General features: G+C 39.6%; 3 protein-coding genes across 3 annotated transcripts; all 3 read right to left on the bottom strand.

Annotated features, from left to right (window-relative positions):
• Positions 1 to 6,417: 6,417 nt before the first annotated feature.
• Positions 6,418 to 7,125, bottom strand: LOC137834330 (uncharacterized). The gene has a single exon (XM_068642388.1). The coding sequence runs from the start codon at positions 7,123 to 7,125 to the stop codon at positions 6,418 to 6,420; it is 708 nt and encodes a 235-aa protein (XP_068498489.1).
• A 9-nt stretch (positions 7,126 to 7,134) lies between these two features.
• LOC137834331 (uncharacterized) lies at positions 7,135 to 10,488 on the bottom strand. Its single transcript, XM_068642389.1, has one exon. The coding sequence runs from the start codon at positions 10,486 to 10,488 to the stop codon at positions 7,135 to 7,137; it is 3,354 nt and encodes a 1,117-aa protein (XP_068498490.1).
• An 11,219-nt stretch (positions 10,489 to 21,707) lies between these two features.
• On the bottom strand, positions 21,708 to 22,765 carry LOC137834489 (transcription factor bHLH162-like). The gene is made up of 3 exons (XM_068642524.1): positions 22,493 to 22,765; positions 21,955 to 22,299; positions 21,708 to 21,849 (listed from the first exon to the last, which is right to left on the bottom strand). The coding sequence occupies exons 1-3, from the start codon at positions 22,622 to 22,624 to the stop codon at positions 21,736 to 21,738; spliced, it is 591 nt and encodes a 196-aa protein (XP_068498625.1). The 5' UTR covers positions 22,625 to 22,765; the 3' UTR covers positions 21,708 to 21,735.
• Between the last annotated feature and the right edge of the window lie 390 nt (positions 22,766 to 23,155).

The following is a 23,155-nucleotide window of genomic DNA, read 5'->3' on the forward strand; positions in this document are numbered from 1 at the left end:
GAGGTCCATTCTTTCCATCTTCCAGCAATCCTACAAGGATTCGAAGGGGAAGTTCGTACGTGTGTGCTGCAGCAATCAAGACCCTTCTCTTCTCGACGGGTTCCCCTTGTATTGGGTGAATAAGGGGAAGAACAAGTCAAGTTTCAAGAAGGCCAGGGGACCGAAAAAGATGGGGGCCCTTGACAAGGATTTGTGCAATTTTTGGAAAGGAGTCGCTTCCTGCAACGTGGTTCTCCCCACCTCCTCCATTATTTCTTATGAGTTTCATGAAAGCCAGCTAGACGTCCATATAGGTTTGTCCTTGAGCTTTCTCAACTTACACTTATGTCATGCGACTTTTGGATCTCTATCTTGTGCGTAATTTTAGCTTTCCCTATGTGTTGTCTTTCATTACTCATCTTTCTTTGCATTGTTAACCACTAGACTAATCATGGGCCATTGTGCAGACATGTTGCTGGGAAAGAATAAGATGGCTGAGCTACGGGCCATAGCAAGGCGCCATAAGCTGGCGGCGGGCTCCCAAACGGTTCCGAATTCTGTTGCTGAGATCGCCGCAGCCCAAGGTCAGTCTCCGCCAGCTGATCCACCGGCAGCCGCCGCTCTTCCAGCCCCTCATCGCAAGAAACTACCCCTCAAGAAGGCCAAGAGGAAGGCCCCCAGGGTAGTGTCTGATGAAGAGACGGATGAAGCCACTAAGGATGGGCTAATCAGTAAGAGGAAGAGGGTGGCAGTGGCAGAGCCCCCAGCAATTGAAAGTGCCGCTCCAAACTTTGTTGAGAACCCCCCCAGCGCCTCCACACTATTCGAGTCCGCTAGGAGGTTCCACTTTCAAACGCTTCGGTTGCTGAGGCCGCCCCCGAGCAACTTGCTGACACACAGGCCTCCATTCAAATCGCCAAAGAGCTGCCCAACTCACTACCACGCCTCGAAGCTCCCTCCGCAATCCAACCTTGTGAGGGTGGCGGTGAGCACCAACCTCCACCTCCCGCAACGACCTCGAGCCTCCCAGCCGCTCTTCAAGAAGCTTTGAAGTCCTTTACCGTGCGCCTAAGTGCTATGGTCGACGACTGTCTTCCTCAGATCGCCAGCGAAGGGCTCAAGGATTCTTTGGAGAAGTTCGAGCTTGATAACCGGGTCTACCAGGAAGTGGCAAGCACCGCGAAAGCTGCGGCCAAGAAAACCAAATGCGACATGCTGATGCAAGGTCTCGAGTTTTCGCAGGTCGAAAATGCCCTCAAGGACGAGCTCCAGAGCGTACGCAAAGACAACAAAGAGCTGCGCAAAAAGCTTCATGACAAACTTCAAGACGCTGTCGAGTTGGAGAGCAAGATCGTCCCTCTGAGGGAGGAAATTGCCGCGCTGAAGGAGGCGAAGGTGACTGATGCCGAGAAGGTGGCCAATTTGGAGAAGAGGTCTGTCGAGAGGGAGACTCTTCTGGGCAAAGTTGAGCAAGATCGGGACAAAGCTTCCCAGGAACTAGCCGAAACTGCTGCGGAGCTTGCGCGAGTTCGTGAAGAAAACACTGATCTCAAGAAGAAAACTGACGAGCTCGATGAAGAGAACCGCGGATTGAAGACAAAGATCGACGAGCTTCAGCTCGATGCTGCCCAAGTTCTCACTTCCGGCTTCGGAGCAGCTCTGGAGCAGTTTGCTTGCAAATTCCCCGATCTGGACCTCTCGGAGTTTTCTGTATGCAATGAGGTGGTGGATGGGAAGATCGTCCCCCCCATCGATTTATCGCCTTGAAAATTCTTGTACTTAACTTTGGTCTGTATTTTTCATTCTGTTTGAACATATCTGATACTCATGCGCATGTATATATATATATATATATATCCTTCTAACTTATCCGTCGTGCAATTAACTTGTTTATCTGCACGGTTTTTCCTCAACTCAACGTGCTTTGTATCAATCGGTACTTAACTTTCAGCAAGCCTTCTTAACTTAAACAAACGGTTAACTTGAAACAATAACATCTAACACAACATCACTTACCCGGTAAAAAAGGCTTAGGTCGGCCTTGATATCTGTACCCTTTCTCACCCAATCTACCAAGGGCCAAAGGCATTCCTACGTTGTCGCCAGGAACTTTGCTGACGCGGGCCCTTGCCATGCAATCCTACTCTGTTTCATTTTCGTGCAATGGGCTTCTGGCGACGCCACCTTCTTCTTAACTGAGAACGTCCCCACGAGGCCACCTCCTGATTTTATCTTTGCTCATCTGGGAGGAGAGCCGCCTTTCGGATCCTTCTCTGTCTCCCTGAGTTTCAGAACAATGACTTGGGTGGTGGGGTGCCCTCTGCGAACCTCTCCTACCACCCTTTAACTTCTAACTTAACTGGCCTTACTAGGAAAATATTGGTGTCTCATTCGAGGGAACAGAGTTCTTCTCCAACCCTCCTTTCTCGTACTTGAGACTGTCAACACCCCTGACTTTTCGGTTTCATCTCGCCTGAACTCACTCAAGGGTGAGAAGGACTTTCTCTGGTGTCTCAACTTGCCCAGGGGCTACCTTTTCCCTGGATGTACTGAGGACTTTCAATCTCATCTCGCCTATTTTCGCTCACGGCGAGTAGGGCCTTTTAATCTTTTCTTGTCCAAACTCATTCGGGGTGAGAAGGACCTTTTATTGTGCCTCAACTTGCCCAGGGGTCTGCCTGGATGCACTGAGGACTTTTAATCTCATCTGGTACCGGGGCTAGCTATTCATACTTGAGGAGGGGGCGTCCCGAAGGAATCCCTTAACCCCTGCTCAAGGACTAAGCGCCCGGGTTTTAACTGTCATCTGGTACCGGGGCTAGCTATTCATACTTGTGGAGGGGCGTTCCGAAGGAATCCCTTAACCCCTGCTCAAGGACTAGGCACCCGAGCTTTAACTGTTATCTTGTTCTGAACTCTCGCCTATACTCGCTCTAGGCGAGTAGGACTTCTTAATTTGTTCTCGCCTACGCTCACTATAGGCGAGAAGGACTTAAAACTTGGCTTTCACCTCCGATCGCCAGGTGGCGATGAGGGTTCTAAAATTACGCTTTAAAACCTTACACAGAATGCATGTGATCTGAACTTGCCTTAAATTAAACAAAGATGATGAAGTTTCTTTCCAAACGCTTAAAAACGATGAGCATGCAAACTTAACAATGGGGAAACTTTAAAACTTTACTAACTTTTTTGAAACCTTTTTTATTGGATGACCTCGTTAAAAAACCCTCTTCAGGGAAAAAGAGTGCCCCCTTGAAAAACTGTTTTATTGCTACTTACAATGTTTCAACTGTAATAAAACTTGAGATGGGTGGCGTTCCAAGTGCGAGGAATCGCCCCTCCTTCCAGTGTTTCTAGGCGGTAAGCATCGTTTCCGAGTGCTTCGGTTACTCTGAACGGTCCCGTCCACTTAGGCGACAGCTTGTTCTGCATCTCGTACTGGTGGACCTTCCTCATCACCAGGTCGCCATCTCTGAATTTGTCTTGATTTCATCCGGGAGTTGTACTTACGTTCCACTCTTCTTTTTACTGCTTTGGCTTTTACCCTTGCCTCCTCCCTGACTTCGTCCAGCAAATCCAAATTCATTCTCCTTTCGGCGTTCGAGTCTTCTGCTACGAAGTTCTGGAATCTTGGCGAGCTTTCCTGGATTTCGACTGGGATCATCGCGTCACACCCATATACCAAGCTAAACGGGGTTTCGTGGGTTCCCGATTGTTCGGTAGTATGATATGCCCATACTATGCGGGGGACTTCCTCAGCCCAAGACCCCTTGGCTTTCTCCAACCTCCTCTTCAGTCCTCTCAGCAAAACCTGATTGGTCGACTCCACTTGCCCATTCGTTTGTGGGTGCTCCACAGAAGCAAACACCTGTTGCATCCCAATATCCTCGCACAGTTTCTTCAATAAGTGACTTGCGAATTGGGTCCCATTATCTGATACCAAACGCTTGGGTACACCAAAACGACACACGATGTTCTTCCATACGAAATTCTGAATCTTGTGTGCGGTGATCTGGGCTACTGGTTCCGCTTCAATCCATTTCGTGAAGTACTCGATCGCTACGACTAAGTACTTCATTTGCCTGATCGCCAACGGAAAGGGCCCCAGAATATCGATTCCCCACGTATGACATGGCCAGGGGCTGTAGATTGACTTTAGCTCTTCTTGGGGCGCCTTGTGTCAATAAGCGTGTTGCTGGCATTGTTTGCAACGTTGTGCGTATTCCTTGCAATCTTCCCTCATGGTTGGCCAATAATAGCCCGCGCGAAGAGTTCTCGTTGCCAGGGCTCGACCTCCGATGTGGCTTCCGCAGATTCCCTCGTGGAGTTCAGTCATAATTCTTACGCACTTCTCTCCATGCACACATACTAATAAGGGGTGTGTAAATTCGAACCTGTACAGCTCCCCATCGATCAAGGTGAACTTGCTGGAGCTTTTCTTTATCTTCCTGGCCTCTGTTGGATCTACTGGGAGGACGTCGTCTGCTATGTACCGCTGGTATGGTGTTATCCATGTATCTGGTTGGTAAACGGCGCAAACTCGCGTTGTCTTCGCTTCCTCCACTGGGTGCGCCCTAACTCTCGGTGCTCTCTGTTGAAGATGGTTGCTGCCCCTTCAAGATTGTGTTTGATGAAGACTTGTATGCTGTGTTTGATGAAGACATTTATGTACTTTCCATGTATTTTGTGCTTTGCTTTAAGTGTGTCTTAAGTGTGTCTTAGTTAGTGCTTAGAGGTTGTCTAAGAGTAGCTTTTTGCTGAGTATCTCACCTCATAACCACTGGCCATGTGTTAAGAACAAGCATAAGTTTTCTAAAACTGTCTTTCACATGTTTTACACAAAAACACGTTTTACTGCATAAAAATAAATCTGTTCTTTTCTAAATAAACAGATTCATTTTCTTCACTGATGCCTTGGCTAAAGTCTTGTAAAAATTGGATTTTGTGCATCAGGTATTTTGACTAAGTCTTCTTCTTTTCAAAACGACTGAGTTTCAAACAGTTAAACTTCCTCTGTTTTCGTTTTGAAAAATAAATCTGTTCATCTGTAAATGAACAGATTCTTTTTTTGCCTCTGGTGCCATATCATACTTAAACGTTTTTCAGTTTTATCTCAGCACCAGAATGGTTGACTAAGTCTCCTCACTTAACAGATTCTCTAACTGCTTTTGAAAATAAATCAGTTTATTTTATTTTCAATCTGTTCATTTTATAACAGCTTTAACTGTTTTTCAAAATTCTGTTATAAGCTGGCATTCTATAAAATGCAAACTTATTTTCTGAGTTGAACAACGATTCAAACAGTTTATACATTTGCAAAAAACAAGTTTTAACAGCAGAGAGTTAAGTGTTTTCAAGGATTAGCATTTGTTCTTCAAAGATTTCAAAAATCACAAAGTGCTTGTTCTTGGTTTGGTTCCAAAAGCTTGATGTGAGGTGCAGCTACTGTTCTAGCAATCTTGTCTACTGGTTTAAGGCTGATCTTTGTTACCTCAATCAGGTGTAGTCGTTTCACTTCTTATTACTTGTAAAAGTTTGGTTGAATCCTCTTCTTGATAGGTGTTCTTGGAGAGTGGATGTGTGTGTATGAGTGCTGAAATAGGTTTTTTCAGCAAGAGTACCTAAGTTCTTGTAGGTTTCAAGAACAGTGGGAAGTGTACTTGATTGTACTGTGTGTTAGTGAATTCCACCTGTTGTTGGTGAAGACTGGATGTAGCTCAGGTTGAGTGAACCAGTATAATTGTTTGTGTTCATTCTCTCCCTCACTCTGCAATTTCGTTTCTGCATAATTGATAAAACAGCAAAGAAATAAATCTGTTCAATTGAAAATAAATCTGTTCTTTCTGGGCACAGTGCATACTGTTCTTGATTTCTGAAAAAGCTGTTTTAATCTGATAAGAACATATAAAATCTGCTAAAAGCCACTGGAACAGATTGACTGTGATAGGTTGCTCAAGAAACTGTCAACGCCATTAATTGAACCTTAAACAATTGCTTAAAGTTGAAGCTTGCTGTTCTGTGATTAAGTGTTCTTAATTTCTGGAAATTTGCTTAACATCAAGAAGAACATTCATAGTCTGTTAAAAGCCACTGAAACAGCTTGTTTGCAAAGATCACTCAATTAATTAGCATGCTATCAATTGAACCTTAATCACTTGCTTGAAATTGAAGCTTGCAGTTTTGTGTTTCACTGTCTTTCAAATCTGATATTTGTGTGTGTGCTGCTGAAAATTTTCACTGCATGATCTTGTGATTAATCTTGCTGAATTAAAAGCTTTTCAAACAAAAACAGTGCTAAAATAAATCTGTTCATTTTTACATAAATCGATTTATTTTCTGTAAAACTGGGTTAAACACTGTTTCTGCGAAGAAGTTTTAAAAGATCAATTCACCCCCCCTCTTGAACTTTGGCACTATTAAACCCAACACTCTCAAGGTTTATTGAGTTAACGATTGATGACTCCATGCTATCCCTTCCGTTGACTTGCAAACTTGAAGAACCTGGTGGTCTGCTGCGAACGCCCGAGGTGTCTTTAGAGTTTCTTGTATAACAGTCCTCTGCCTGCCCCCCTTGCCTGAATTGGCGAGCTTGGCAAGCAAGTCAACTCGGGCATTCTGCTCCCTTGGTACGTGCACCACTTCGAACAATGCAAAAGAACTTCTCAGCTCCTGTACATACTCTAGATAAGCCGCCATTTGTGGATCCTTGGCTTGGAATTCGCCGGTCACCTGCCCGGTGATCAGCAAAGAGTCGCTCTTGGCCATCAGTGCCTTCGCCCCCATTTCCTTTGCCAAAAGGATACCGGCAATCAATGCCTCATATTCCGCCTGATTATTGCTGGCTTTGAAGGCAAACCTCAGGGATTGTTCTATTAACACACCGTTGGGTCCTTCCAAAATGACTCCAACCCCACTACCTAGCTGGTTGGACGACCCATCAATCGAGAGTACCCAACGATCATCACTTCCGGCATTATGCGTTGTCTCAGCGGACAGCTCGACCACAAAGTCGGCGAAGATTTGCTCTTTAATCGGTCCTCGAGGTTCGTACTTGACGTCGAACTCTGACAACTCCACCGCCCATTTTACCATCCTTCTAGCTACATCCGGTTTCTTTAGAACCTTTTGGATGGGCAAGTCAGTCATCACCCATACTTAGAAGCTCTGGAAGTAATGTCGTAGCCTTCTCGCTGAAAACACGACCGCCAGCGCCGCTTTCTCTAAGGCTTGGTATCTCACTTCCGGACCTTGTAACACCTTACTGACAAAATAGATAGGTTTCTGAATTTGATCTTGTTCTTGCACGAGCACCGCGCTCAACGCCCTTTCAGTAACGACGAAGTATAACTTGAGGGGCATTCCCACTTGGGGTTTGCACAGAACCGGCGGGCTCGCCAAGTATTCCTTGAGTTTCACGAAAGCCTCTTCACACTCTCTCGTCCAGACAAACCTGTTATTTCTTTTCAAACACTGGAAATACGGGTGGCCCCTCTCCCCACTAGCAGATACGAACCGCGACAGGGCGGCCATCCGGTCTGTAAGTTGTTGTACCTCCTTGACAGTGGCAGGGCTTCTCATTGCCAGGATGGCAGCACACTTATCAGGATTCGCCTCGATTCCTCTTTCGATTAAGAGGAAACCTAAGAATTTTCCCGCTTCTACGCTGAAAATGCACTTCTCGGGGTTTAGCTTCAACCTGTACTTGGCTATTGTAGCGAATAGTTCCTCTAGATCAGCAACGTGCCGATTCTTTTCCGTGGATGTCACGACCATGTTGTCGACATAGGCTTGTACGTTCCTCCCTAGCATGGGCGCGAGCACTTTATCCATTAGCCTCTGATACGTGGCTCCCGCGTTCTTCAGCCCAAAGGGCATCACCCTGTAACAATAGCACAACCTTTCCGTCATGAAGGCAGTTTTTTCCTCATCCATGGGGTGCATCTTTATCTGGTTGTACCCCGAGAAGGCATCCAGGAAACTTAACAGTTTGCACCCTGCTGCATTGTCTACCAGGGCATCTATGCTGGGCAAAGGGTAGGAATCCTTTGGACACGCCTTGTTCAGATCTGTGAAATCGACGCACATTCGCCATCTCTCGTTGCTCTTCTTTACCAACACAACATTAGCAAGCCATTCCGGATACTGCACTTCCTTGATGTGGCCTGCGAATAAGAGTTTCTGTGTTTCCTCCCTAATCGCCTGCCTTCTTTCTTCATTGAACTTCCTCCTTCTTTGACTGACTGGCTTGACTTGGGGGTCCATTGCCAAACGATGGGACAAGAGGTCGGGATCAATCCCCGGCATATCTGAGGTGGACCACGCAAACGCATCCAGATGTCTACTTATTACCTTGGCGATCTGATCCCGCGTTTCGTCATCTAGGGTTTTTCCCAGCTTGAATGTCTTTCCGCCTATCTCCTTCTCGAGCCAATCCTTGACCGGCTGGGGCCTCCTTTCACTGGCGATGACCGCCCTTGCGATTCCTAACTCTCTGGTGGTCTCCAGGCGGTCGCCTTCTTCCTCTATCTCTGCGATGCTTGCCACATCTGGCATCGCCGCATCCCCCTCAGCGATTACTTGAAGTGTTGTGCCTACTCGCCAGTCCTCCTGGCCGGGACCTGCACCAGAGGGTGGCGTTGTGCTTACATGGCACACTGATCGCCTATTTCTGAGGCTGTTTTCATAGCACTTCTTTGCCTCCTTTTGATCAGAGCGGATGGTGATAACCACCCCTTCCATCGAAGGTAGTTTGACCTTCATATGCCTAGTGGAGGGCACAACTCCTATCCTATTAAGCGTTGGCCTTCCTAACAGGACGTTGTATGTTGAGGGGGCATTCACGACCAGGTACCTGATCTTCTCTGTTCGCGACACTGCCCCATCTGTGAATGTCGTTCTTAACTCAATGTACCCCCTGACCTCCACTTGGTCACCAGCAAAGCCGTATAGGCAGCCCCCATACGGCCTCAGATGGTCTGGGGACAACTGTAACTTTTCGAAAGTTGGCCAGAACATCACATCTGCCGAGCTCCCTTGATCGACCAGTGCTCGATGAACCATCCTTCCCGCCGTGACGAGTGAGATCACGATGGTATCGTTGTCGTGGGGCACGACATCCCTGAGGTCTTCTTTGGTGAACGTGATGTCCACATCGGGCGAATGATCCTCAAAAGCCTCCATTGACATTATGGACCTAGCATACTTCTTGCGTTGCGATGACGTACATCCACCGTCCGAGAACCCACCCGCTATGGTGTGGACCTCGCCGTGGATGGGCACCTCGTGCTGCTGTCCCTCGCCGCTTGCCGGTTGCATAACTGACTGTTGTCCTGTCTGCTTCTCCACCAAGTAGTCCTTCAGGAAGCCATTCTTCACGAGTTCGTCCAATTGGTGACCCAACGCTAAACAATTGTTAATATGATGCCCAAATGCTTCGTGGAACTCGCACCACGATTCCTTATGGGGTCCTAGCATCTTGTTAGACTTCGCCGGTGGCCTCAACTTGTCGGCTATGTTGGGCACCGCGATCAGATCTTTGAGTTCCATCACGAAGTTGTGTCTCGGTGGCCTGTTCCCTTCTCTTCTTTCCTCTGCTCGACCCCTAGGCTGGGTCCTCCTTGGCTCGTAGGCGGGCTTCCTGTCTAAGTGTTTTCTCTCCGTGGCGGCTTGGTGAACCCTAACAGGTTGCGTACGTATGTGTGCCTTGGGCCGCACGGGTGCAGCGGTCGTGCACTTCTTGTATGCCTCACCTTCTGAGGCAATGTGATTTACCGCTCGTCGCCTTATTTCAGCGAAAGCTTTTGGGCGACTGCAGTTGAGCGTTTTACTAAAAGATCCGAGACGTACCCCCTTCCTGAATGCATACACGATCATGGGTTCCTCTATGGTGCCTACTTTCACCACTTGTGCCCCAAAACGACTTATGTACTCTTTTAGGGTTTCGCCTTGGAACTGCTTGACGTCAAAAAGATCATATGAGACTGGGGCGGGAGTTCTGTTGGCTAGATACTGCTCTCTGAATAGTTGTGAAAGTTGGGCGAAGGACGTGACGTGGCCCTCTGGGAGGCTGATGAACCAATCCATAGCCATCCCCGTCAAGGTGCTCATGAAAAGCTTGCACCTCATGGTGTTTGAACCGCCTACCAGCAACATCTGTGTGTGGAAGGTCGTGAGGTGTGCCTCAGGATCCTCCACCCTCGTGAAGGTCACTTTGGGTCCCGTGAACGTATTGGGAATCGTTGTCTCCAGAATTGCCTGTGAAAACGGTGTTGTGAATTCCCTGGGTGGGGATGCGGCCTCAGGCTCGTCTCTGTTACGCCATCCACGGCGTAACTCCTCATTGGCACGGTGGAGCTCGTCGTTTCTTTCTTGAGAGGCTTCCAGATCCGCCTGCATGCGCTCCTGCTCCACCTTTGAGGCTGCCATTGCATTTTGCAGCCCTTGCACCATACCCACGAGTTGCTGCAGGGTCATCTCTTCACTCCTGGCGCGTGCTGGTCGGGTGGTCATGGCTCTCTGAAGATCTTTTCAACTTATCTGGGTTTTGAGAACTGGAACTGAAAACTTGTGTGGTGGAACCGATGTTTTATCGGCCCCACGGTGGGCGCCAAATGTTCCTGCCGGTTGACCGGGATCGTCTTTGCGTGTGGCTTGTCCTCGCGAGCTAGGGCACCTTCGTCCTGCTCCGTCTGTGAGTACCTGAAAGAAGTGAACAAAGAGGTGCCCTCGCGGCCGTAAGCACTCCGACGATCAAGTCAGCTAGCGAGAAACACCAAAGTGACTGAAAACTGTATGATAATCTCAATGACTGAAATTGTGTGGCTAAAACTGTGTTGCCCTAATTGCCTTGTGCTCCCTGCAGGGTGCTGCGAAGACAACTAGGGTTTGTGCTCTGTGTGACTTATGAGAATTAGGTTAAAACTCGTGTAGCTATGAAAGCGTACCTTACTAGGGCTCTTCGTGCCCTTTATATAGGTGAAAACTAGGGTTTACCTTTGCGTTGCTGCTCTTATCTAGGGTTCCTTGGAGAAGGTCCTTGCGCCGCTATTCCTAGGATCTGAGCGTATCTGGCACATGGACTTCCCTTATCTGGAGTGCAATGAATAACCTTGTGGCCGCTTGGGTTCTAACTTGAGCGTCGTATCTCTCGCGCCATCATACTTCGTGGGTGCCCTAATTAATCACGTGTCATGCATGCAGCCTTGCTTGGAGATCTTTAATGAGCACGTGGGCATTGTCACGTGCCCCTTTGACTTGATCGTTTATTCTGTGCGGAGGGTCCCACAGCGCCGCCACCCAACTTAGGGTTATTCCATCGTGTGGGCCCTCTTCTCTGTGAAATGCTTCGGGCGATGTCTTATTGGGGCGACATCCTTCCGTGAGTTGACTTTGACTTTGACCTTTTGTTGATCACCCCGGGACGGTACAATGCCTTAACTCTCTTTTTGGTTTGAATTCCTCCATAAGGCTACCATTCACCAAAACCGAGACTGATGCAGGTTCCATACACCATTTAATCCGTTTGATCCACAGACTATGGAAGCCCAATCTCTATAGCATATCATATAGAAACTCCCAACGCACCGAGTCATATGCCTTCTCATAATCCACTTTCAAGCACATACCACTTCTTTTATTCCTCCTAAGATCCTCAACCACTTCATTTGCCATGAGGACACTATCTAGCATCCCTCTATCCTTCAGAAAAGCTAATTGACTTTCATTGATAACAGAGGAGAGAACATTCTTAATTTTGTTTGACAACACCTCTGAGATAATTTTGTGTAAGGCTCCCTCCAACGAAATAGGTATGTATTGATTTAGCTTTACCGGATCCCTCACCTTAGCTAACAGGGCTATAAAGGATGCATTGCAACCTTTAGGTATGACTCCCATTTCTAGGAATAATGCCACTGCTACAACTATCTCATTTTTCATAAAACCCCAACTCTGCTTGATAAAGTTGAAGTTATAATGATCTGGGCCAGGGCTTTTTGACCCATCACATTGCCAAACCGCTTCCTGTATTTCTTCCTCAGATATGTCTGCTATAAGACTCAAATTATCTTCCATGTTCAGACATTTGAACTCTATCGCCCCAAGACAAACCTCGAAGTCTCTTGTTGACATAAACCTACCTCCAAATACCTTTTTCACTTTTTTTCTAACAACTTCAGGTTCCTCACTCCGCTGGCCCTCAACCTCAACACCTTTAACTTCATTCCTTAGACTTATCTATCTCAGAGTGGAAGAACCCTGAACAAGAGTCCCCGTGTTTGAACCAGTTTGCTCTAGCATTTTGGCTAACAAGAGATTCAATCTTCTTATTAGTCAGCGATAACTGGCCATCAAGCTCCATTCTTTTCACCCTTGTGTTGGCCTCAAGGTCTCCATTAGCATCTTGGTTGTCAAGAATCTCTATATCCTCCAAGATCCTTTTCTTATGCGTATACAAATGACCAAACACATGTAAGTTCCATACTTTTAAATCAGCTTTAAGAAGCTTAAGTTTATCTTTAAGTATGGATATAGTGTTCCCTTGCACTGAGTATGACATCCATTTATTTTTCACCATCTCCTTCAAACCCCTCTACATATGACAGGCATCGATAGTTTTGAAAGGCTTAGGACCCCAATCCTTAGCAATTGATTTCACCACTATAGCACAGTGGTCCGTGACTTCTCTTGACTGGACATATTGTTTGCTCGTTGACCACTTATGAAGCTCCTCCTCAAAAACAAGCACTTTATCTAATCTACTCTAAGCTGAGCCATTTGACTTGAACCACGTGTACCTCTTACCCACCAATGGCAACTCCAACAGAAAATTATTGTCTATGAAGCTATAGAAACTGCTTATCTAACTAGATTGGTCACTTCTTTATCTGACTCCTTCCCTCTCGTTAATACTTCTCACCACATTAAAGTCTCCACTAAAGCACCACGCCAAGTCACGAAATACCGATTTAAAGTTAGACAACGCCTCCCATAGGATTATCTTATCGCTCAAATTGCATGCAAAATACATATTTACTAAACCACACCTAGTCTTGGAAGTTACATGCTGGACAAGAATAGCAATGTACCCTTTTCCCATCACATGATTTTCATAATAGAACACCTATTTATTCCACATGGATAATAAGCTCCATTCTTTCCTTCATTGTGAACCCATCCAATTTTATTATCCCCCACAAGACAAAACATCTGGCATCCAAGAAAGCATTTGTTTTTGTTTCTTGTAAGTTCACAAAATTTGCACTCTCACAAGCAATAATATGTCTCATATATCTAGCTTTGGTTCCCCTTAAGACCTCTTATATTTAGATTTACTATTATCATGTGACACCAATTTTGCTTCCTTCCTCATACTTCATCATCACCTCACGATCCTTCTCCTGCATCTATTTGTCTTATTTGATAACCTCCTCCTCATTCCCATTACACGTAATTCCTAGTTTCTTACCTAACTCCCACAGATTGATAGGTTCCCTGCTATTTTCGAAGTTCTAAAATCTGGAATTACAATTGACGATACCACCATCAGAAATGCCTGTTGAGATAGCTTAACCTAGAAGAGGAACCGTCCCGACCCTAATTCAAGTCCGCGACTGGTTAAATTTTGTGCTTAGACCAAAATATTGTTAAATTTACAATAACAATGAAGATGACACTAGAAAACAAATTATATTTATCCATAATAAAAAAATAACAAAGTCATTATAAACAAAAAAAAACATTAAAAGAAAATTAAATTGTAGACCAATTAATCTAAAAATGATAAAAAAATATAATTAGTTTTATAATCACTAAAAAAATTATTAAATAAAAACTAATTTTAAAGATCAAAATAATTAGTTACTATATTGACTAAATTAAAAATCATTTTATAAAATAAAATATTATTGGTATTTAAAGTAGTTTCTATTATTAATCAAGACTTTTAAATTAGTTTCTAGAGATTAATTTATAATCTAAAATATTAGTAGCTAAAACCTTGATAGCTAATTTAGATACCAATTTAGAAACTATCTTATAAATTTTTATTAATAATAGAAACCATTTTAGATATCAATAATTTTTTAGTATCTAAAATAATATTTAACTTATTTAATATAGTGACTAATTATTTTTTCTCTAAATTTGGTTATTATTTTCATGATTTTCTTATAGTGAATGAAAACGGTAAAGAATGTTTTATTTTGTTAAAATTAAAAAATATTGTTTACATATTGAAATGTTTGAATAAAAATAATTATAAATAATATTAAGTTAAAAATTCAGGGCATATAAGACTGTTGGTGACATTCATGTATGAATGAATATTTTAACGTTGGTGAAGAAATCTTATGTAATAAGACATGCAAACATTCGTGTCTTATTAATAATGTTTTAAGACGATGGTACGTAGTGTTTGCAAATACTCTATCTTAGGGAAGTGTCGGGCAAGGTGAATTTGCTCACTACCAGAAGTTGAACATAAGCAGGGTTCTGCAGGGCAGGAAAATCTGTTTTTCCACAGCTATGAAGAGTAGTAGTTGAGCCTGAAGATGAGAATGAGCAGTTGTGTTGTAGTTGTGTTGTTACCTTTGTAGGCAGGTGCAGCGTGCCTTGTTGTAGTAGTCTTGTGACAAAGTCTTGGAGCCAGAAAAGCCAAGGACCACTTGTGACCTACGTGCATGTGGTTAAGGAAGCAGAATGGAAGGATTTAGCTTTACGGTATGGTACTTGGATTGCTAGTAAGAATGTAGGGAGATTAATTCTGGGTAGGCAGTTGAAGTTGGGACTGGTATAATATCAATTGGTATTCTAGATGTATTAAAACCGTTTCTGGTTCATGGAAGAAGATGAATGTCAGGGTTGTGTATATCTTCAAGCTAGCATGTGGTATGGAGGTTGAGTCAGTGTTGAGTTAGAAGCTTGGAAATGGAAGTCGTATGGTGGAGTAGAAGGAAGGGTTGAAAGCTTCCCTATATGGATCAAAGTTAATGGTTTTTCTGCTACCTGTCCAGCTGCTTTTAGTGCTTATTACAAGTTGTGCCTTTGCTGGATTTCTAATGTGGAGGCACGTGTTAGCGCACTCCAGGCCTATCTTTCTTTTCCTTTAGCTTATAAAGTTTGAGGAATGATATATGGACAACCTGCTCCACTATACAACCCTTAATTAATGATATAAAAAAAGGTATTTTTGTCATTTCATACAAAAATTGAAATTTTAGATAAAGAAAAAGGGTTGTATACTGGAGCAAAGTTGTCCATGTATCATTTTTCATAAAGTTTAGAGGTGCAAAGTGTATACTGCAGCAACAACATGGTTTTGTCCACTTGGTTCTGCAGAATATGGTACAATGGGTGTTGTTTTCTGGTTCCTTGGGAGCTCTTAAGCAGTTAGGAAATGGTCTCTTTAGATCTTTGTGAAGTTTTTTTGGGTTGGTAGAAGGTTTTTTTATTCAAGAAACCATTAGACGGGTTGGGTTTCTTGGATATTGTATACGGGGTTGAGGTACCCCTGAAGTACCTCTTTTATTATAATTTATTCTTTGCTGATAAAAAAAAACAGCTATTCATGATTTTGGTTTCAAGTTGGGGGCGATAGACATCAAGGTACTATCAGAAGAGGTTAGGCAAAACATGATTACTAATTTTACACACTACAAAAAAATCAGTATTATCTACGGATTTTTACCCACGAATCTGAGTCCGTAGGTAAATTCAGCATTACCTACAGATATTACCTACGAACAACATTACTTACAAACATTATCCACAGATTCTGAATCCGTGGGTAAATTCAGCATTACCTACCAACTATTACCCACGGATCTTATTACCTACCAACTTTTACCTTAAGATCTTTATTACCTATCCACTATTACTCACGAATCTCTATTACCTACAAACTATCACCCACTAATCTCTATTACCTACCAACTATTATCATAATAATTATATACATAATATTAAAAATATTAATATAATATGAAGAATTATAAAATCATAATTCATATTCATAAATAATAATAATCATAACTAATTTATACAAATTATTAATATTATAAAATTAATAATATTAATATAATACTTTAAATAATATAATTAGTATTATATTAATAATATGAATAATATTAATAATAATAATAGTATTAATGATATTAGTAATATAACAAATTTAATAATATCAGTAATAATAACATTAATAATATAAATACTATTAATAAAAATATATATAAAATTAACATTATTTATAATATTAATAAACATTTAATAATATTAATAAATATTTAATAATATTAATAAATATTTAATAATATTAATAAATATTTAATAATATTAATAAATATTTAATAATATTAATAAATATTTAATAATATTAAATAATATTAATAATATTAATAATTTTAATAATATTAATAATATTTAATAATATTAATAATATTTAATAATATTTAATAATATTAATAATATTTAATAATATTAATAATATTTAATAATATTAATAATATTTAATAATATTAATAATATTTAATAATATTAATAATATTTAATAATATTAATAATATTTAATAATATTTAATAATATTAATAATATTTAATAATATTACTAATATTTAATAATATTAATAATATTTAATAATATTTAATATTATTAGTTAATAATATTTAATAATATTAATATTTTATTAATATTTAATAATATTAATAATATTATTAATATTAATAAAATTTATAATATTAATAATGTTAATAATATTAATAAAATTTATAATATTAATAATATTAATAATATTAATAAAATTTATAATATTAATAATGTTAATAATATTAATAAAATTTATAATATTAATAATATTAATAATTTTAATAATATTAATAATATTAATAATATTAATAATATTTATAATATTTATAATATTAATAATATTAATAATATTAATAATATTAATAATATTAATAATATTTATAATATTAATAATATTTATAATATTAATAATATTAATAATATTAATAATATTAATAATATTTATAATATTAATAATATTTAATAATATTAATAATATTTATAATATTAATAATATTTATAATATTTATAATATTAAAAATATTTAATAATATTAATAATATTAAAAATATTAAAAATATTAAAAATATTTAATAATATTAATAATATTAATAATATTTAATAATATTAATAATATTAATAATAATGATGATATTAAATATATGAAAAATGTTATTAATTTTTATTTTATTAATTATGTTAATATTGATAGTCATACTCATAAGTATAATAATAATCATAACATGACAACAAAACTTGACTGATGTAATGGTTAAAGCTTCTATGGACATTACTCAAGGGACTTGACTTGGAGTCAGTAGATATTACCTACGGAGGGTGATCCTCTAGCTCTGTTTCTTTTCATCGCGGTAGCTGAGGGGTTATCTAGACTAGTTAGGCAGGCGACCAAAGCTAACCTTCTCAAAGGTGTGAAGGTGGGGTACAATGAGGTTGACATCTGTGTGCTTCAATTCGCAGATGACACTCTTTTTATGTGTCAAGACTCTTATGCTAATATTTTTACGTTGAAGGCTATGCTTAGATGTTATGAGCTAGCATCGAGTCTCAAGGTCAACTTCCATAAATCAAAGTTGGCAGGCATAAATGTTGAGAGGCAAGATATTGAAGTTTATGCTAAATCCGAGGAAAAAAAATTTTGAGAACCAGTTGTGAGCAGAATCAGAGCTAAACTTAGTGTTTGGAATGGTCATTTTTTGTCTTTGGCTGGAAGACTTTGCCTGGTAAAATCGGTGTTATCATTTATTCCTTTGTTCTATCTTTCCTTATTTAAAGCATCGGAATCAGTGTTTAACAACATTATTATCATCGAAAGGAGATTCTTGTGGGGTTGGGGAATGGAGAAGAGTTCAATTTCGTGGGTGAGTTGGGACAATATGTGTAAGTTCAAAGAGGAAAGATATAAGGAAGTTTAATACGGTCCTCTGGCTAAGTTGAAGTGGAGGTTAGTATTTGAGGAAACAGGGAAATGGAAAGATATTCTCTTATCGAAATATGGAACAGGTGTTGACTGATGCCCGTTACGTGTGAAGCTACAATCAAGGTGGTGGAGATATGTGTCTTAAAGTTGTGGATAGGGGGATGAAGAAGGGTGGTTCCAAGGAGTTCTAGAGTGGAAAGTGGGAAAAGGGGAAAAGATTAAATTCTGGGAGGACGTGTTGTGTGGTGGTAATTCTCTTCAATTGTTATTTCCCAAGTTGTACTCTATTTCTCTAGATCAAAGGAAATTTATGGGTGAGGTGGGAGGTTGGGAGAACGAAGTATGGAGGTGGAAGTTGAATTGGAGAAGAGTCGGGTACCGATGGGAAGAGGAACAAGTAGACGATATGTTGAGGATGATATCAAGAGTTAGTTTGAACAGGGAGGTTAGGGATTCCCAATTGTGGGGAGCCAATGCCTCGGGGATTTTCTCTGTTAGATCAGCTTATATGCGTCTCGCAAAGCTCGATTGCATATGTTCAAGCAGTTATGGGAATCCAAAGCGTTCATAAATGTCTTGACAACAGCTTGGAGGGTCCTCCTGTATAGAATTCCCATTAGAACATGCCTGGCTAGAAGAAGGGTGGACACTTCCTTAACATGTGTGATGTGTCAGCTCTCAGACGAATCATCACAACATATTTTTATAAAGTGCTCTTATGCTCAACGGGTGTGGATTCTATGCTTCCGTTGGATTGGGATTGAGTTTGTCCAGCATAAAGAAGTGCAATGTCATTTTGAGAGTTTTATTCTGCAACATGCATCAATAGTACAAAAATTGGTTTGGAAAAGGGTGTGGTAGCGGTGGTCCGATGTATTTGGGAGTAGAGAAATGAAATTATTTTTAGACAAGGAGTAGTAGACGCGAAAGAGATATTCCATATGGCCCAATTAAAATCTTGGCTATGGTTGAAACACAGAGCTGGATCTTTTGACTACTCTTTCTCTTACTGGATTTTGTACCCTCTCCTCTGTTTAAAAAGCTTTGTGTAAGGGGTAAGGGTGCATTTTGTGTTTTTAGCAGGAGCTTTGATGGAGTTGTTCCTGGTCATGTGTATAGGATGCTGGTTTGGGGTCTTGGAGAGTGCAGGCACAAGGGGTAAGAGGTATGTAGCTAGGCTTCCTTTTTGCAGCATGTTCCCTGTTTGTTTGTGTGAATGGTTATTGGTTTATGAACATAGTTGTTGTGGCAACTCTGTAATGTTTTCTTCTTTTGATCGACAATGAGTAAATAGAATAAAAGGGACACTTCAGGGGTATCCCAACCCTTGTACATGGCTCAATTCCACATATACAACCACCTAAACTGAACAAAAAAAATACAACTCTTAACATTTAAAACGCAAAAGAAAAGGAAGCAAGATCTAAGTGATATAAAATTGAGCCATCATGATAACACTTGATTAGCTTCTCCCAACCCAAAAGGGCATAAGCTGTTTAGCAAGAGCTCCTATGCACCACTCAACGATATCTCCAAGTCCCTTAAGTGACCAAAGAATCTTTAACCACTACACTAGACAAGTTCTTTTGTCATATTATGATTTTTATTATATTTATTATTATTATTATTAATATTAATATTGTTATTATTAATATTAATATTGTTATTATTAATATTAATATTAATAAAAATATCAATATCAATATTATCATTAATATCAATATTATTATTACAATTATTAAAAATGTTTTGTATGTAATATTTTATATACGGATATAATCTGTATGTAATTATTTTCGCTTCATGGTGCCAAAATTACATACGGATTAAATCCGTATGTAATCACTTTTGGCTTAAATATGTAACGTCTATTTACGTACTGAATTAAATCTATATGTAAATATCCGTATGTAATCACTTTTGTCTTACATACAGAAAAATTTGTATGTAATCACTTTTATTCTTATATACGGAAAAATCTGTATGTAATCACTTTTATTCTTACATACTGAAAAATTCGTATGTAATGTCTATTTACTTACTGAATTAAATTTGTATGTAATGTTCACTTTACATACGGATTTGGATCTGTATGTAATAATCGATATGTAAATGGACAATTTCTTGTAGTGGCAGCTACATAACTTTAAAGATTCACCTTACAAGAGCTCTAACATTCTAGATATCCTTTACACATAGCTTTTGATGCATAAATTGAGATTAAGATTCCAATCCGAAAAAGAATAGGTAAAACGTACCCTGTATTTCAACCATAACCAAGAACTCAGCTTTGCCATTTGGAATATTTCTTCCGCATCAGAGAGTCCTAGGTTGAAGACGATTATATTTCTTTGTTCCCAAATGCTCCTTACTACAGCTACCCACAAAATTCTTTCCAAACCAACTTCTGCTTGGGACTCAGATGGACTAAGTAGAAATTCTCAAAGTGGCACCTCATATCCTTGTGTTGGACGATCAATATACCTATCCATCTGAAACACAAAGCTCATACGCGTTGAGCAACAACACATTCCAGAAATAGATGTTGGGAAGATTCTTTCGGTGCACATATGAAGGTTGTTTCTTCCTGCACCTCCATACCTTCTTGTGCCACTCCCATATGTTTTTTATATTCCCAAAATACCCTTTTTTAATATTCCGGATTACATCATCTGGAAGTCTTTTTCTAGATCCAGAATAAGCTTCCGGATTATGTAATCCAGAAGCCTTTTGTTATTAGCTTTTGGATTACATAATCCAGAAGTCTTTTCTATACATAAGATTAGCTTCCGAATTATGTAATCTGAAAGTCTTTTTTTTTCCAGATGTGTAATTAGCTTTCGGATTACATAATCCGGAAGTCTTTTCTAAATATGAGATTGACTTCCGAATTATATAATCCGGAATATATCCGGATTACATAATCCATAGGCTTATTTCAAAATGCAAAAAATAGTTCTGGATTTTATAAATATCAATTCCATATCCAAAAACATCTTTCGGATGGTGGCACAAGAAGGTACAGAGGTGTAGGAAGAAAGAGTCGCATATGAAATGTCCAGGTTCTCTTAAAAAAAAATTTGGTCTTTCAGGTTTTGTATTAAAGTAGGGCTTTGTAGTACAGGCTCTACAATTTTTTGGGGAAGGGAACGCTGATTTGGGGAAAAATCTGTAGGAGATTAGATTAGCCTAACCTCTAATATTTTTTTATAACATCCCTTAAATACCTTAGTTATTAATTTACTATATTATTTGTCAATTAAAAAATGTGACTTCAAGATTTAAATAAGTGTTCTACTTTCAAATTTTATTACAAAATAGAAGTTTAATATTTAGAAAATTCTAATATACTTCAACCATTTTCACTTAATAGTTTTAACACTCTTTGTGATATTCTGATATTGATTCTTTACAATTTTTCGCACTTAATGCTCTTGACATTGACTATCAAAATAGTAAGACAGAATTTCTTATTTTCGATAAATCAAGTAACACTTATTATAATCGGTGGGTATTAGCATTTGTGTAAATCAAGAAATACTGATTGCAGTGAAATAAGTAACAACATAATACCAATTTTTTCGGAAATTATGTCCAATACTGCAGTGCTCTTATTTTTTTCTTACACACATCAGAGGCTAAAGGCATTGCCCTTAATTTCTGTACATATAAATTTATATTTTAAATTTACTTAGGATTTGGTGGTAAGCCATTGTCTAGGGTAAGATCTAGAAGCACCCATGTATGAGTAGTTCCAATTTCAGAATCCCATAACATTAGGGTCCATTTCTTCATCACAGATAGATCTGTTTACGAACCATTTCAGCTTCTCACTCACTTTGCTAGCTCCAGATTGGAACATTGATTGCCCAACCTGCATAAAGTATATAATAAGCAAAGAGAGGAAAATGGTTATAAATTCCTTGCTTTTGTGTAAAACGAGTTTTTTTTCTAACAATTATAAGACATATATACTAACCTCCCCGAGCACAACATGAATCACCGAATCTCCAACAACTGAATAACTGGTATTGATTACGTCAACATTCTCTTCATGCAATATTCTGATAATTTCACAGAAAACGAAATGGTCATCAATCCCACATGTTAGAATGACTCGAAGCACAGAACCCGTTTCATGAATCTCCATTTTTGGCGGCTTTAGGTTTCCTCGTGCTTCAAAATCACTAGAGAAACCACTTCGAGTTCTCTTCCTTTCCATTATTAACCTTTCTTTCTTCTCCTTCGCCATCCTAACTTTTGCCTCTAGGCTTTTTATGTACTCCGTTGCCTCGTCTATTTGATCAGGCAGCGCCACCACTTGCTGAGTTAATTAAACAAAAGACTACACCATATCAGTATACGAATTCATCACTGTAATTTCATCACATAATATAAAAAAAATTCAGGTTTTATGGATGCATGATTGAACAAAAAAAAGTATACATGATTTCCTCGCATGCATGAGGTGTATAAGTAGAGAGAGAAAGAGAGAGAGAGAGAGAGAGAAAACAGACCTTGGGATTATAACTAGGGAGAAGAGAGTTGAGTTCAGAATAAAGATTCTTCATATGGTTTCGCCTGTTTTTCTCTACAATCTTTCTGTCGACTCTGGTTGAAGAAGGTTGATTTTCCTGTTGCTGATCCATGCGGCAAGAGAATAACCTTCAAATTTTATATTTAGAATTCAGGATTCTGAGAAGATGTTTAGTCAGTTATGCATTTATACTAAAAGATATTACATTTATCATACGATTTAGCGACATTGGCTCATCACACTCACACTAACGGTGAATCACTAGGATGTTAGAGCAATAAGACCGAAACAGAAACCTCGTCCCTTTATAGACATTATATTTTTGGTAGCCGTGACGTGAGGCTCGTGTTGCGGCTGTGTTAAAAAGATCAAATTCACACCTAAAGTCAGTGTTGTGCATCTCATTTGATCAGACTATTACTGCAGTAGGTCCTCCCTCGTACATTTCTTCTGGCTAGACAGCACGCCTACGTTCTGCTGCAATGATAATCCATGTCTGCCCTTTTCATTGTTTTCAAGAATATTACGCCATTGAAAAGTACATAACATGAATAAAATTTTATATTCACTATAAATATTTTAAAACTATAACATAAAATTATATGAAATTTTACTTTATAAGTTTGATTTTATTTTTTATTGG

This window comes from Phaseolus vulgaris, chromosome 5 (genome assembly GCF_000499845.2).
Source record: "Phaseolus vulgaris cultivar G19833 chromosome 5, P. vulgaris v2.0, whole genome shotgun sequence".
NCBI classification, from domain to species: domain Eukaryota; kingdom Viridiplantae; phylum Streptophyta; class Magnoliopsida; order Fabales; family Fabaceae; genus Phaseolus; species Phaseolus vulgaris.

Excerpts from the sequence above, each read along its gene's own strand:
- LOC137834330 (XM_068642388.1), bottom strand. The coding sequence starts at position 7,125 with ATGACTGACTTGCCCATCCAAAAGGTTCTAAAGAAACCGGATGTAGCT.
- LOC137834331 (XM_068642389.1), bottom strand. The coding sequence starts at position 10,488 with ATGACCACCCGACCAGCACGCGCCAGGAGTGAAGAGATGACCCTGCAG.
- LOC137834489 (XM_068642524.1), bottom strand. The coding sequence starts at position 22,624 with ATGGATCAGCAACAGGAAAATCAACCTTCTTCAACCAGAGTCGACAGA. Across the intron at positions 22,300-22,492 it reads TCCCTAGTTATAATCCCAAG|CAAGTGGTGGCGCTGCCTGA; the intron begins GTCTGTTTTCTC and ends TAATTAACTCAG. Across the intron at positions 21,850-21,954 it reads TTCATGTTGTGCTCGGGGAG|GTTGGGCAATCAATGTTCCA; the intron begins GTTAGTATATAT and ends TACTTTATGCAG.